The sequence below is a fragment of the Dinoponera quadriceps genome, unplaced genomic scaffold, assembly GCF_001313825.1.
Source record: "Dinoponera quadriceps isolate SergipeBrazil2010 unplaced genomic scaffold, ASM131382v1 scaffold1742, whole genome shotgun sequence".
Lineage (NCBI taxonomy): Eukaryota > Metazoa > Arthropoda > Insecta > Hymenoptera > Formicidae > Dinoponera > Dinoponera quadriceps.
The window spans coordinates 40134-56488 of NW_014555803.1; the positions used below are offsets into that span (position 1 = coordinate 40134).

The 16355-nt window shown below is 33.3% G+C and overlaps 2 protein-coding genes across 3 annotated transcripts in view; one reads left to right on the forward strand and one right to left on the reverse strand.

The window, feature by feature from the left end:
* The first annotated feature begins 3477 nt into the window (after positions 1-3477).
* Positions 3478-5889, forward strand: LOC106745438 (PAXIP1-associated glutamate-rich protein 1). 2 transcript variants are annotated; one of them, XM_014621042.1, is made up of 4 exons: positions 3478-3693; positions 3783-3835; positions 3992-4152; positions 4755-5889. In XM_014621042.1, exons 1-4 carry the CDS (start codon positions 3672-3674, stop codon positions 4978-4980), a joined length of 462 nt encoding a protein of 153 aa, XP_014476528.1. In that variant the 5' UTR covers positions 3478-3671; the 3' UTR covers positions 4981-5889. The 2 variants fall into 2 exon arrangements, with proteins under 2 accessions (XP_014476528.1, XP_014476529.1); XM_014621043.1 differs by having other exon boundaries at positions 3478-3835.
* LOC106745433 overlaps positions 5478-16355 on the reverse strand; it is a 28629-nt gene continuing 17751 nt past the window's right edge. Inside the window, 7 exon segments of the mRNA XM_014621026.1 lie at positions 5478-6252; positions 8839-9122; positions 9411-9505; positions 9596-9738; positions 13024-13346; positions 13349-13418; positions 15360-15740. Of these exon segments, the coding sequence (XP_014476512.1) occupies positions 5980-6252; positions 8839-9122; positions 9411-9505; positions 9596-9738; positions 13024-13346; positions 13349-13418; positions 15360-15740 (1569 nt within the window). The 3' untranslated portion in view covers positions 5478-5979.

Consider the following 16355-nt stretch of genomic DNA (forward strand, 5'->3'; position numbering starts at 1 on the left):
TGGCCCGAATTTCTACGAAATACAGTCTGTTCTATAAGAAAGCATACGGCCTTAATACAAAATGATTGTCCTTAGCACCATCTACTTTATTTACAGTTTAGTTAGAAATGAAATTGGAAATTTTCAAAATAAGTACAAAGCATTTCAAATGTTACGAAGCAGTATTTTTAGTTTTGTATGCAAAAGGATCAAAATTAATGTATGCTCAGGCTTCAAAAGTGGTTAGAAAGTAAATATACAGAAAGAAAATTAATATACAGTGTCCCATTTTTTAAATTTGCTTAATTATATTAAAAAAATTAAGTTAAAAAGAAATATTTCGAACAAAATTTATTAGGTTTGGAAGGGGACATAAGCTGGTGATACCTTAACTTTGTGTTAATAATTTAAGGTCATTTCAAGGTCAATTCCATTTTTTTTTAACGAAATCATATAGTTTTTTTTTTAACATAAATCTATTTATTTGTTCATTCTGCATATAAAAATACTAAGATAAGATCAACGAAAAATGAATACTTTTCAAGGTATTTTATTTTTTATTCTGATATTTTTCAGTAGAAAATATAAAATTTCTCTATAAAATATTTAACTTTCCTATAACATCACCTTAACACTTATATACGTAGAATGACAGGTGGAAGCTATCACTGTAAGAAACATAGGAAAACATAGGAAAACCTTAAAAAATTTATTATATTTTGCAAATGCATCGGTGCACCAATGTGCAATGATTAATATCAATAATCGATTTCTCTTATATTATTATGTAAAAAAATGTTGAGGTGGTGTTATTAAAAAGTGAATACTTTATACTTCATATTTCAGTGAATACTTTATATTTCATATTTTGTACTGAAAAATATCAGAATAAAAAATACTTTTTGATTATCTTAGTATTTTATAGAATGAGTAGTACAATCGATTTGTGTTAAAAAAAAAACTATATAATCCATAAAAAAATTAAGTTAATGGGAAATGACTTTGAATTATTAACTATAGAACAAAGTTAAGGCCACCAACTTATGTCCTTCTCCAAACCCTGTAACTTTTGTTTTAAACATTTTTCCTAAAACACAATATTTTTATATATTGAAACATAATTTTAACAATGAAACACTCTATATAGTTACTCTTATATAGATATGTACAAGAGTTTGTCACTTTTTTTGTAAATTTTCATTTTGTTTCTACATAGTCGGAAAACCAAAAACTTTTATGTAAAGATACTTTTACATAAAATCGTAATAATAGAAAGATATACACATACGAATATTGAAGTGTGCGATTTTACGACAAAATTAAGCGTATTGTGCATAGGGATCCAACGTGATGCGGGAAGAAAATAACACTTGAATTTAGTGTGAACAATGCTGTCCGGGATTTGTCCAAAGTGATAAAAATAATTATGTTAACCAAGATGTTCAATACGTAATTTACAACGGATCGGAGAAAACACGTACTACTGAGAAAGCTGCTACATTATGGTTGTAGTCGCCGTCGTCATCGTCGAGGAGAGCTGCTCGTGAAAAGAAAACGTTCGTGTAAACATTGTAACTTCGATCACTCCTGTATTTCTCGGACGTTCGATCGAGTGTCACGATAAATGCCCGTAATTGCGCGAGGGCGTGCGCCGGTGAATTGATACGCAAAGGCTATTTTTTTTCCTCGCACGAAGAAGATAAAATTGCTCCCGCTCACCCATCATGTTTAAACTAATTCACCCGTGACCGTGTTCGATGTGCAACACTAGAGGGTATAATTTTTATTCAATTTTTCTTGAAAAAGACGTGCGTACGCATACGTTCGTCTAATCATGGATGATATTTGACTTTAAAGCCAACACCAAAATTTGAGGGTTTTAGTATAACCTTGTTAATACACACATGATAATAATAAAAATAATCACATAATCTAAAGGACTTAATTATCAATTATTTTTGCGAGAACAATTGATTGGCAGTGACACTGATCGAATTACAAGATTATCAAGCAAAAAATATGTGTCATAAAATACCACTACTAGAAATACAGCAATGATAACATTATAGCGATAGTGAAAGGTGAAATATAATTATCATGAGATAGTGTGTGGTATTATCATGAGTGGTGTGTAGGTTTTATACGGGGGATGTTAAATTTGTACACAGAAACGAAAAAAAATCAATATCACTACTTTAGAACAGAGAGACTGAATTAATTATTCCAGCGATAAAATCTACTTGAAGTAAATTTGTCCTGAACTAGCAAGAATGAAAATCTGAAGAAATTTATAACGAGGTTTAGGGCACGTAAAAGCTACATAAAGCTTATATTTATGCATGTAGAGAAGATGTCTGATATTTTAATCGACCTAAGAGTTCTAAGATATATATATATATAATTTATTTACTTCTTCTTCAATTTTATATATATATATATACAATATTTTATTAAACGCTAAAGCCATATAAAGAAAATTAATTTATGTTANATAAACACGTTGTATATTCTGAAGAATTGATCGTGAGAAATTGCTCTATTTATTATTACTGGTGAAAGGGGAAGAATAATGCTCAGTGATATATTTAACGTCATGCGACATTATAATGTTGTTATAGTCGATATCTCGGAAAGATCTTTGTTTTGAATATGTTTCACGATTTTATTCGTAATAATAACTACTTGACAATTAATTATTTATTACAATTATTGTTGTATTATTCTTGTATTTTTATGTAATTAAAGCTTCCATCCAATGTCAATACAAATACAATTTTCTATTATATAATATAATATAATTTAACGAAACAAATAATTGTTTAACAGTCAATTATTATGCAGAGTTTATGTGTATTCTATCATAGCCTTGGTTGCGTTCAACGGAGAAAGCAGTTTTGCAACTGTAGTAAAATTCGTGAATTTGATTGACGTATGCTCTTAATCTTGGAATCCAAAGATATATGTCAATCAGATTCACGATAATTTTATAATAGTTTTTTTTTGTAATTTTAAAAAAGTTTTATAATAGTACATAGTGTTTTCTCTGAACGTAGCCTTTGTTTGCATCAAGTTTATAATTTTAACACTTTCACTGCGACAGGGGTAGGTTCCAACCCTGCCTAACTACCAACCTTGTTTAATGGCGGTCAGGTAGGCTGCGTAAATATACGTTCCAGTAGTTGCCTATGATGATTTACGTTTTTGTCAATTGAAAAATTATTTTGCAAATCTGAATTTCGGAATAATTCAAAAAGTAAATTATCTCATAATTTTCATACTGTGGAAGTTATAAAGGTCCCAAGCCAACTACTATTCCCACTGTAAAAATTTAAAACTGAACAAGGGTCTGCGTATAATACGTCCGCAGTCACTGGCGCCCTCATAGATATACGTATATATACGTTCCCGCACTGAACGTGTTAATAAATAATACCTGTCGGTAATGTCGCGTTCGATGTTACCTATGAGTTCATGACGATACCAAAGGCGCTAATTTAACTTAACCTAAACGATGGTCATGAACGGCTGTCGTTCGATGTTATTCGACATAGGGCCTCTTGTAATTGTGGATACCAATTTGCAAAAAAATCGTGAAGTTGTTATAGAAGAGACGAGTCGTGTAAACCAGACATGGAAGGGAAGTTGTGGATCTCTATGTAAGAAAAAGTCGTGTAAACCGAAAATGACTGCGAATGGATTGTAACCTCACAATGCGTATGTTCGACTGTATGTTTTGAGTAAACTTATAGTGTGTTGTTTATTACCAATTTTATATTATTTAATAACAATGGAACGCAATGAAGAAGACTGGTCTGTGGAATGTTCTGATGATGAGAAATATGAGATAGATGCTAAGGTGAGACACATCGCACCTGTTAAGTACACTTAATTGCGTTAAAAATTACTTAATCACGTTTACTATTTGTAAATAGTAATAAGTTCACGTTTGGAATTTCATCACATTTTGTTTAATGTTTTAATTAGTTTGTACGCATCCTTTCTATTTGTGTAGCACGAGTGGAACATAAAGGCTGAAGACATACTTGCACTGATCGAAGGCTTGGATGCTAACAATCGTATTTTAGAACTTGAATGGAAATGTCCTGGTAGGCGAGGACCTTCTCCCCAACCCTCGAACAATCGACAACAAGAGCACGGATCTCAGGAATATAAGTAAGCGTTCTATTTTATGGTGCTTAATTGGCCATTGCAAGAACGATTTGATCCACATAATTATGATTTTTGAGATTTTATTACGATGGGTAATCTATATGTCTTTCTACACAAAACAAAAAAATCTAAACCTTATGAATGCATAAAATTAATTAGATAATTTTTATTTTCTACTATTGTGCTATTTTTTACTGGTTGCGTTTTCTGTTTTTTTTTTAAAGATTAAACTTGTCAATCCTTAAAAAAAAGAAAATAGATTATGCTTGATTTCTTGAACGATTGTGAAGAACCTCAATACCACATTATTGTCGTAACTGATCGAGAAGTACATGTAATCTCCAATCGTTTATGATCGCCTCCGCTGCGGCGCTGCGCGTCGATGGTAAAAATATGATCGTTGTTATTATTTACCTTATTGCGAGTCAATGCTATTTAAATCATGTATCAACTTTCCATCTTCATTTTTCTTGAAACGTATTCCATGTGGATTGGATCTTTCTTGCATAACTATGGCCAATTTATTCAAATCTAAAGAGAATTTATCAATGAGGTTCAATAGAATTTATATAATACTGATAATACTGATGAAGTTAATTTTGCAGGGCCGAAGAAAAGTCAGATTTTGATTTCATGGATGAGATATCACCGAGGCTGCCTGTTCGAAGAGTAGGTGAAAGTACTCCAAAGGGTAGCGCTAAGAAGAAGACTGCTAGTTTCAATGGAGTGTTATCTACCATGTTGAGACATCGTAGACAAGAACAGCAGGAGATCAATGCCAGCCCGAAAAAAAGTGAATCTCCTGGGCTAAAACCTCATCCACCCACTTAAAACTTGGTACTGTTTAAAAAAAAAACTGAAAGGACACATGGTGATGTAGTTGTATAACGTAAACTTATCACGTGAACTATGCGGAGATATGTTACTTTACATATACTTTAGAAAGAATAACATGTCTATTAGAAATAACATCTGTCGAAGAATATGATATGCTATACCTGCTCGAAGGTATATTTCTGCTCCATCCTCCGTGAGGATATAAATGAGAGATGAATATGATTCGGATGTTACATTTATATCACAATTAATACTTGTCATATATATTAAATTTTCTCAACCGTAGAGATTGTTACAAATTGAAGAAGACGTGTTTCTATACAAACCTCCCTATCCGTGTATAAGAGAGAGTAAAGTGCATGTTTTTTTTTTCTCAGAGATATATTTTCCTTTCTACGCTGTATGCGTGTGATATATGTACAAATATACACAGGTAAAATATTAAAGGAGCAAAGTTTCTTTGTAAAAAGCGAGAAAGTATTCGATGTGTATTTTATTACGGAGCCAGTTTCATCGTACATTGGGAGTGCAAACACTGCGGACTGCGATTAACTGTATATTAATAATCATGTAACAGACGTTGATATAATTCTATAAACCAGATAATGTTTGTCGTAAGACTTTGTATGTTGCCTGCATGTAACAAGAGAGATAGTTTGGTAGACATTTTATTTTATAAGAAAGATACTTTACATTTGCAGAATTTAAGAGTGCACAAATGATTTCGGCTTATATATTCATTTCGCCATCGGTTCTTGTTTTTTAGTATGACTGTAGTATACCATCAATACCACCACTCATTGTAACACAATATTGTTCTGCCTATGTTGTAAGTGTATTTATTTGTAAAGTGCAATACATTAACGATTAATATTATGATAATTCTTAAGAAACAACGTTTGTGAAACACACGTAATATATTATTTGCTTGATCAACATCGGAATATTAAGTGGCGCAAATTGCAGTTCCCACCGACCTACAAAGAACGCAGTTTATGTCGCAATCGGCGGCCCCTCCGTAGCCCACTCGGGGAACTCGCTGATCCCGAGGATGAAAACGCCCCATGTCGGGAACGAAATAACGTTTATTATCAGAGCGTAAACCGAGGGTGCGCAGCCTCCGACCATAAGCCACTTGGTCGGGATGTGTCCCTGAATGGCTATGATCGCGTTCGGCGGTGTTCCAACCGGTAGACGGAATGAAAACGAACACATAATCGTGGCCGGTACCATGAGGTACATTGGATGTAACTTCATCGCCACGCACTGAAAAACGAAATGAAATCCCGTTAGTCGTAACGATGGTAAAAGAGGTTGTATGTGACAAATTGTTGCATATATGCATGCAGAATAAAGAATGTATCCACATATGTATGTGTGTGCGTATAAGAAAAGAAACATGTCGCATGCTTTGCGACATCCCATTCAAGGGTCGAATTCATCGTATACTATAAATGAAGAATATTGACAATTATAAATACAAGAACCAAAATATCGTAGATTTTAAGATTACGTCTACGGGTGATTTACATATTGTCTACGTAATATTTATACGGGCTTTGTTGACAAAGACAATTTAAATTATGGAAAATATAAATTACATAGGACAGTGCAAAGAGAAAGGACAAATTACGAGTGTAAATTAATTTAAATTAGTTCAATTAGTAACAAAATAGTTCATGTATCTGATTTTAATGTTAATTATGAAGATATGTAATATTAAAAATGAAGTTATACAGAATGTCCCATTTTAAATTAGACACTCAAGTATTTTGAAAATGGCGCGTCAATGGAAAAAATGTTTTAGACAAAAGTTGTATGGTTTGGAGGGGGACATTAAATGGTGACATTGGTTTGACCTTTGATAGCCTTTTGAAGGTCACACGAAGGTCACCTTCAATTTCTTAAACGGAACGCCCCTTTTTTATTGCATATTTTTGTAGCTTACCTCGAGAGCTTTTCAAAACACTATAATAACATATTTTTGTATCATGTACTTCCCGAGTTATAAGGCTTGAAAGTTGCAGTACTGCCGGCATTAACACTACCCAAGACACACGCCCTTTACAGGACGTGCTCGCATAACTCAAACAACATAACGTCTAAAATCGGGACATAAAATGTCTGAGAGACGTCTATCAGATCCTCTTACAAATATCTTAAAAATGTCTTAAAGATATGTTGATAATTAAGATAATGTCTTTCAGATGTCTTATACGAGGTCTGTTTAAAAAGTATCGCGAATTTTGAATTTCCGCGGGTTACGTATATTCAATTTTCGATTTTTTTGTGACGTTATGTTGGTAATCATGTCCCTCACTTATGCCGACAAGTTCGGCCATTTTGAATATTCAGTTTATCTTTGACAGCTGTTTTGCTTGGACGTGTTTTGGCTCATCTTCGATTTTTGTCTATTCCAAAAAATGGATCAAAGAGTCTGTATCAAATTTTGTGTGAAAAACAAAATTAAGTGCGCGGACGCATTCCGAATGTTAACTGTGGCATATAGTGAAGCTACCTTGGACCGAAGCAACGTTTATCGGTGGTACAAAATGTTCTCAGAGGGAGAAAATGTGAACGACGAAGAGCGTGACGGACGCCTGAGCACGTCAACAACAGACGAAAACATTGATGAAGTGAAGAAAATAGTATTGGCCAATCGTCGAATCACCGTTAGAGAAGTTGCTAAGGACCTAAACGATTGGCTCGTGCCATTCGATTTTTACTAATGATTTGGGCATGAGACGGGTCGCCGCGAAATTCGTACCAACACCCCTGTTCACACATCGTTGCTTGTGCGGGAATTTTTGGCCAAAAACAACACACTAATGATGCCGCAGTCACCGTATTCCCTAGACCTGGACCCCTGTGACTTTTTCTTGTTCCCGAAACTGAAGAGGCAAATGAAAGGACGACGCTACGCTACGATTGAGGCGATAAAGATGGCATCGAAGCGGAGCTGAACAAGATCATAAAAAATGATTTTTTGAAGTGCTGTGAGAATTGGAAAAAACGTTGGCACAAGTGTATAATATCTGATGGGGATTATTTTGAAGGAGACAAAATAGATATTCATGAATAAATAAATAATTTTTGAAAAAACACAAAATTCGCGATACTTTTTGAACAGACCTCGTATCCCGATTTTAGACATTATATTATCTGGGAGATTATACGTCATCTAATATAACATCATTATTTATTATTTTTAGAAACAAATACATGTAATCATAATGCTTACGTTCACACATAAATTTTCACAAAAAAAAAATAACTTCATTTGTGGCGTCAAATTATACACCCACCGCACACTACGAGTCTAACTGACCTTACGTCAAATTTGGACAGCTCCCGAACACGCATTAATTGGCTTGTCAAATTCACATAACGTCTAACGGATAAATAGAACGATTTTCTAACGATTTTTCGGAGCGGAGAGGACTTTTAGATCACGCATTTTTTTTCGCTATAGTTTTTCAAACACAACAGGCCTATCTGATTCGTGAAACGGTCGAAGGATTAATACACAAATGTTATTATTCAGATTTACCTGTGGGCTTTTAACAGAAACGAAATATAAAAATAAAACTTATGAAATGTAAAAGAAGACGAGCCATTACGTAACCGTTTATAGATTACTTACTGGTCTACACTTATTGGTTCAGAGAACCAAACTTTGATTATTACAACCAAAAAATTGGTTTGCCTATAGTTGAACAAGAATTTAGTTGATTCAACTAAATAGGTTTCTCAGCGCATAGATTATATTGTCTACGCGTAAATATAAATTATTGTATTTTACACATAAACGGCCAAGCCTGACAAGAACCTCGATCTCCGACGAATCCTTACCAATTGAGCTATCACCGGTAAGGTAATATTTGCGATGCCCACATTTGAAGTGAATTCCGTGATAGTGCCGCAGAGAAGGCACACCAGGAAGAGTATAAAAATAGGTGGCAAGTCCTGAAGCGGTAACAGAGACATGGCGACTGTTCTCGCCATGCCGGAAGCCACAGCTCCCCTCGAGATCGCAAATCCACCGCCCAACAGGAAGCATAGACCCCACGGCATTTTTTTCTCGATGACTTTCCACGTGATCAAACCCTCCGAAGAGGCTCTCGGTCTCTTGGCGGCTATGGATTTTGAGTTTTTCAACTCAGTCGTAGATACGAGTGTGCTCGCAAATTTTATTATGTGTGTTCTTTAATTTTTCAATAATATATAAATTAGTTTTTCACAAATATGTTCATCAACTTTTTTTAAAAATATGGAGAAAAAACTCTAAAAACGTATATCTTTAACTTCTTTCAAGTATAAAAGCTAAAGTCCCATAATTTCGAAGTATATCGCGCGACGATATTTTCAATATTTTTTGGAAACTATCGTTATCTTGAAAGTTAATAACATGACACATTTCTTACGATCTGGACTGAAGCTATTAATGAAGCTGGGATCCTTTGGGATGAAGAACATCAAGATGGAGACGCATATTACCGGTACCGAGTCCCTCAGTTCTCTACACATTGTTATTTATTACGTTTTTTTTTATGGAATCACACGTGTCTGGAGATCATATTTTAAGAAGTAATCGTAAGGAAATACCGACAGGTCGGTAAGATATTCCGCCCATCCTTTAACAAAGTCGGGCTTGCGGAATAGCCAAAGGAACACACATGAGACGAATAAGATGGTCACTCCAAATTCGTGAAAAGTTAACGGGCCCAAACCAACGTATTTCGCCTCTATAACCTGAAAAAATGGCAGCTCGATGGAAAAACAGCTCAGTATAATTTAAACTAATACAATTTTTAGTTTAGGAGATATCGTTCTTTCCATATCGTTCTTTCCATGCAATATTGTTTTAAGCCATAAAAATTATTCTCGAGTGACAAAAATATGTTTTCAGTAGAACTATACAGGGTATCCGAAGCTTTTCGGTCGATCGCTCGTGTGAAGATAGAACGAGTTAAACTGAGCAGAAAAGGCCTCTACCATTTAATAAACAATCACGCAAAATTTCGAATAATTAATTGTTGAAAATAGCCATGTAAAGGTTTATTTAATCAATAATTCCGAAATTTGCGTATTATTTGCAAAATGATATAGGACTTTTTTGGTTCAGAGTGGCCTAATCTACAAGTATATGATAGCTGTTACACCTAAAGACGAACATCAGTATATTGAATCTTGAACCTCGAACTTTGAACTTGTCGCTAGGTACAACAGCTGTGTCATCAAATCCAAGCAAAGCATCAAAAATACTGCAAAATAACCTCAAGGAAATAGAATCATGACTTGGAAAATGGAGAATCAGGGTTAACGAGACTAAACATTACAGGTAAATTTTTCCATGAAATATAAAACCTGTCCTGTACAAATCAATGGAACTCAAATCCCGCAAGCCAAGGAGGCAAAGTACTTGGGAATATATCTCGATAGGAGACTAACATGGAAAAAGCATATCACAGTTAAACGAAAGCAATTAGGTCTGTTGTTAAGTAAAACCTATTGGATAATTGGACGAAAATCCCAACTCTCAACTGAAAATAAAATGTTGCTGTACAAGATCATTATAAAACCGACCTGGATCTACGGACTGGAATTGTGGGGTACAGCCTCTAATTCTAACGTTGAAATCATTCAAAGATTTCAAAACAAGATATTAAGAATCATTATTAACGCGCCTTGGTTCATTACCAATGAGATTCTTCGTCACGACTTAGAAATTCCTACAGTTAAGGAGGAGATCAAGAAGAAGGCATCAAACCAAAAGGATAGACTGGACAGACATCCCAACAAACTAGTGATAAATCTTATGAAGCCAAGGAAAGCAAAGCGCAGATTAAAAAGAAAGTTACCTAATGATCTGATAGTAGGGTAAACTCAGGGAGTTGTACAGATGTGTAATTGGAACACAATACTGCGGAAAATTTTGAGGGTGTTTCTCCAGGCAAACTCCGAGCATGTCTAACTTATCTTAAACACATTGCTGAATGTCAACGTGACAGATTATAATGCTATAGGGGGTTATTATAAAAAAAATAATAATAATAATTCGAAATTTTACGTGGTTGTTTACAAAATTGTAGAGGATTTTTCTACTTTAATCCGTTCCTCTTTCACACGAGCAATTAGCCGAAAAGTTTAAAACGCACTATATAGAATTTCTTTACGTGTAAGATCAAGTTTATCTTCGTATAAGATTATATATTCTTGTTTATACAGAGTGAACCACTTTAATATTCTCATCTAAATATTTTTTTTTATATTACTTTTGATACAAAAAATATTTTAAACAAAAATTATAAGATTAAGAGGGAGACAAAAGGTAGTGACCTTAATTTCGTTGTATAGTTAATAATTCAAAGTTAGTTTTAAGGTCAACTTAATTTTTTTTAATGAAATCATATAATTTCTTTAACATAAATCGATTTCTCTGTTTATTCCTCAATATTTTTGTACAGAATGACAGGTGGAATTGATCGCTGTAAGCAAACATATACAGAAAAAAAAACAGGTAAAACAAATAAAAAAAGTTAGATTGAAGTAAATTATTACTCCAATATTCCATAGCAAATCTTTATATGGATTAGATAGATTTTACTTGGATAAAGTATTATACTTGGATTTTACTTGGATAAATAATTTACTTTCAATTGCGTTGCTTCCGGAAGTATGTCTTTACAAATAATTTACTTAGAAAATATTCTTCTTGAATCAAGTAAATATTACTTTATCCAAATAAAATTTTTCTGAGGAGTATTAGAGTAATTATTTACTCGAGTTTAGCACTTCTTTCTGTGTAGCTGTGTAGCACTTCTTTCTTGAAGCGAGACAAGTATATGTTTTCTCACTTCAACTTATTGCACTAGTTCAGCGGTGCAGCGAAAACGAACAGACCTAATGTGTGATTATAACATTCTTTTATTTCCACGTATACTATGATATATTTTAGCGTGTGATTTCTCGCTTCTGATATCATCAAACCAGGATAGCCAAAGTGAGGACACAGGAACTCTAAGGCGATGTTATTGTAAAGTGAATATTTTATGAGATATTTCATATATCCTTTTTTTGTATACATGAAAAATATCAGAATAAAAAGTAGTGTGTCTCAACATGTATTCACTTTTCGATAATCTTATTCTAGTATTTTTGCATGCAGAATTAATAGAGGAATTGATTTATATTAAAAAACTCTTACTCAATTTATGTTAAAAAACTCTTACTCAAACAAAATCTAATATCGGGACATAAAACGTCTTTAACCCTTTGAGCGCTGCGTTGTCCGACGTTAAGCGTGCGCTGTGGACTGCCCACTCTTTACGAAGAAGCACACCGTGGGCTACGTATTTTTTACGAAAGAGCGCAAGTTGAGCAGACTGAATTTTTCATTGCAAAATATATTGATTGTAACTAAAATAAATTATGTAATGACCGCGAAAACGTTCATAACCTAAATTGAATGGTTGTGTGAGAACGCATATATACGTTCATAGCCTAAATTGAATGGTTGTGTGAGAACGCATATATGCGTTCATAGCGCTCAAAGGGTTAAGACATCTTTAGACGTCTTAAAATCGTCTTTAAGTAAGATCTCTATAAGATGTCTTTAGGACGTCTTACAGACGTCTTGTCCCAGTTTTAGGTTTTGTGCTATCTGGTATAAGATTCTATTTAAAATAGAAAGTTGACCTTAAAGTCACTTTGAATTATTGACATACAATGAAGTTAAGATCACCACCTTACATCCTCTTTCAAACTCTACAATTTTTGTCTGAAACATTTTTGTAGAATACATAGGAAAAAATATACTTAGATAGAGACATAAAATATCTCACTCTGTATATAAGAATATGAGTGTTAAATTGATACTAATTTCTTTTTCCATGTATCTGATTCCAAAACGTTACGACGAGTAACAAAATATTTTCTTGCGTTTTCAATCGAGTCGTAAAAGTCGAAATGATTTTTGTACGCATGTTGATTATATTATAATTGTTATTTGATTATAATTTTTGTAATAATTTTTACTTGACGCGCGATCACTTCGCCCTCTGCTCCAATTGTCGCTAATTGGGCGTCCTTACTGCGCGGTCTCAGGTATCCAAAAAAAGCAATTCGCAGGTATATCCATGTCAAGAAGGAATTGACGATCATCTGGGGAATATTCGCCATCATCCACTGTGTGAAGCTAATTGGCTCGGCGGTAGGGAATGTGCTCTCGTAAATCCCTTTGAAAGTCAGATTCGTGCCGGTTCCCACTATCGTTCCCGTGCCACCAAATGTGGCACAGTAAGCCGCGCACATCATGTATGCCCTCGTCACTTTCGTCGGTCTTATTTCGCTACAAATATATTATCATCGAAGAAGCCGTCCGTCACGCAATTGTGATGAATATTCAATTTGCTCACCCCGGGACGTCTGGCCTTTCCGGGTCCGTTTCTGTCTGGAACACCGTGCAGTATCCTGCCTATGCGAACATACGTGTAATTAGACACAGTGATGTAAAAGAGTAACTGTCAACTCTGAAATATACACTAATATATAATATCGTTTCTGTTACATTATACTAAATAATAAATAATTCTTTATGACATTGAAGTATACAATTGTACCTTTTAAATATAGTATATGATTGTATCTTTTAAATATACACACTGAGAGAAAAATATTTAAAAATACTTAAAATATTAAAAAATTCATTTACAGGAAATAAAAAATCATTTATAGGAAATATATTTCACAGAAATGAAGCTTATTCTTGTGAAATGAACTTTAACTCACAAATAAATTTTTATGTACATTTTTTCAATGCACTAATAAAAAAATTATAGAATCAACAAAATTTTGCTCAAATGAACAAAATTTTTTCAAGCAACATTTAATATACTAAATAAATTATACTATAATAAATTATACTATAATAATCGAAATAAATTTTGCAGTTGCTGTAATAAATTATCAATTAATTCAACAATTGTAATTTGATCAGCAGCAATGCAACGTATTGCTGCACCACTGTGTAATTTTTCAGTAGACACAATATTGTTCTGAATGAAGGTGTCGATTCAACTGTTTCTTTTTTTCAATATATAGTTAACTTCTCAGTCAGGACAAACGTCCTAGACTAAACTATAAATTCGACGTATCATTAATATAAATTATATAAATATAGAATTCAGAGAAGATATATGTATGTGTATATATGAGCCATTTTTTTTTTAAAGTGGCCTAAGTCTATTTATCAATTTTTTTTTGTTGACTGTACGTGTACAAGTTAGCTGTCATAAACAACATTTTGCAGTTAAGTATATTCAGAGTGTACGATAATTTTTGACACATAAATTTTCGCAGTTATTTCAATAATTACAAACATTACTTTGAAAGTGGCCTAAGTCCAATCCGTTATTGATAATGTCCGAAAGTGCGTCATAAAAATGTCATTAAAGAAAAATAATTTACTGTTTGTCCCCCAAGATTATTATAATGTTATCAAAAAGTGCCGGAAAGGTAATAACTTTATTCTAAATGAAGTGAAACAAGAGGACTTCATATCAACAAGATTTTTGGAGGACGCAGTTTTTAAAAGGGTAAAGAATTCTAACGGAGAAACAATAAATTGATTAAAAATATGCTGGATGTGTTTTTTGAGAAATGAACCATATAAAATTTTCTATAAGATATCAATGGATGAGAATGCAGAGTTTAAAATCCTGAATTTGTTACCACGTCGGAGTAGATCAAGAAAATTCTAAAATATTGTACTGACACCACTTTATAAAAAGATGACTTACAAGACTTACAAAAACGACTTACAAGACTTACAAAAAAGGCGAAATACAAAAACATGATGAACTTACTACGATATATACCACTGGAGCAGCATGACTTCTTCAAATCCCTCCCGCATACACAAAATATAGATGAGCAGTAAATTGTTATGTAATTTATATAGTTAGAAGATTTCCTGAATTACATAAATTATGTTTTTAAAGTGTTGTAAAGAAATATAAAATAAATTGAATATTGTTTTTTCAATTTGAAGCATTTTAAATTATGTAGAATGGACTTGGGCTTTTTCACATTTTATAGCAAATCTAGTTAATTTTGAAAATGGCTTAACTCCATTTGTGGTAAGAAAACACATAATATTCACTTAATAGTTGCTATTATTTTAATAGGCATTGCAAATTTAACTTTCTTAGATACATTTAAGCAATGTGACACATTGGTATCCTATACGTATATTTTTAATTTTATTGAAACGCAAACTCTTAAATATCTCATTTTAAATATAAACGGACTTAGGTCACTTTCAAAATAAACAGCTCATATATATATATATAAATAAATTAATTAATTAATACTTGTTCCAACTCGTATAGCACAGCAAAAATGATGGGCACCATCATGGCGGTAGCTGCAGTATTCGACACCCACATGGACATGAAAGTCGTTACCGCACAAAGGCCACCGAGCAACCTAGCGTGACTAAAACCAACCGTCTTGACAACCCCGAGGGCAATCCTCATGTGCAGATTGCTGTGCTCAATGGCGATGGCAAGAATCAGACCGCCGATGAACACCATTATAGTGTCGTTCATGTAACAAGCACAGACGTTCATCGTGCTGAGTATTCCGAGAGACGGGAAAAGAACTACTGGAATGAAGGCAGTCACTGCCATGGGAAAGCAGTCGACCACCCAATAGCCTGCCATCAGCAATACCACGTAAGCACATCGGGCTTCCTAAACACAAGTCACAAAATTGAAGAAACGATCGACAGTTTCTGTCAAATATTGAATATGGAATTAAAAAATCAAAAGAACTGTTAAGCAATGAGGGGAGAAAATATTGCAGAATTGTAGATCACGAGAAAAAATATAACCAATTATTATATATAAAAATATATATAATAAAAATATAAATATTGGTCTAGAATATTACAAAGTTAAAGAAACGATCGATTGTTTCCTTTACAAAAATACACTACGCATAACAAACAGGAGAACATTTGATACTTCATTAAAAAAAAAAGGTAAGATTCAAGCATTTCTAACTTCCTCAAAAGTTATCGAATTTCAAGTCTAATAAAGGGTTTTAAAACTTGAATTCTCTACTTTCGAATGACTTCTATCGTTTTCTAGTTCTTTTAAGTTTGGTAACTTTTATATACTGAAAACAAGCTAGACGTGTCACAAGTAGAAGAAAAAATCTGAGAAAATTTTTAACTTTTCCACGTGAAAAATTGAAGTTTTCTCAATTTTCTTTCGAACGAAATTTCTCTACAATTTCTCATTTCCGGCTTATCAAGAGGATTAAAGAAGAAATGGATATTTTGACTTTGATTGTTCATAAATCCA

Bases quoted from the DNA above. Each gene is read 5' to 3' on its own strand.
- LOC106745438 (XM_014621042.1), top strand. From the start codon at position 3,672: ATGGATTGTAACCTCACAATGC. The intron at 3,836-3,991 runs GTGAGACACATC...CTATTTGTGTAG, and splicing joins AATATGAGATAGATGCTAAG to CACGAGTGGAACATAAAGGC. The intron at 4,153-4,754 runs GTAAGCGTTCTA...TTAATTTTGCAG, and splicing joins CACGGATCTCAGGAATATAA to GGCCGAAGAAAAGTCAGATT.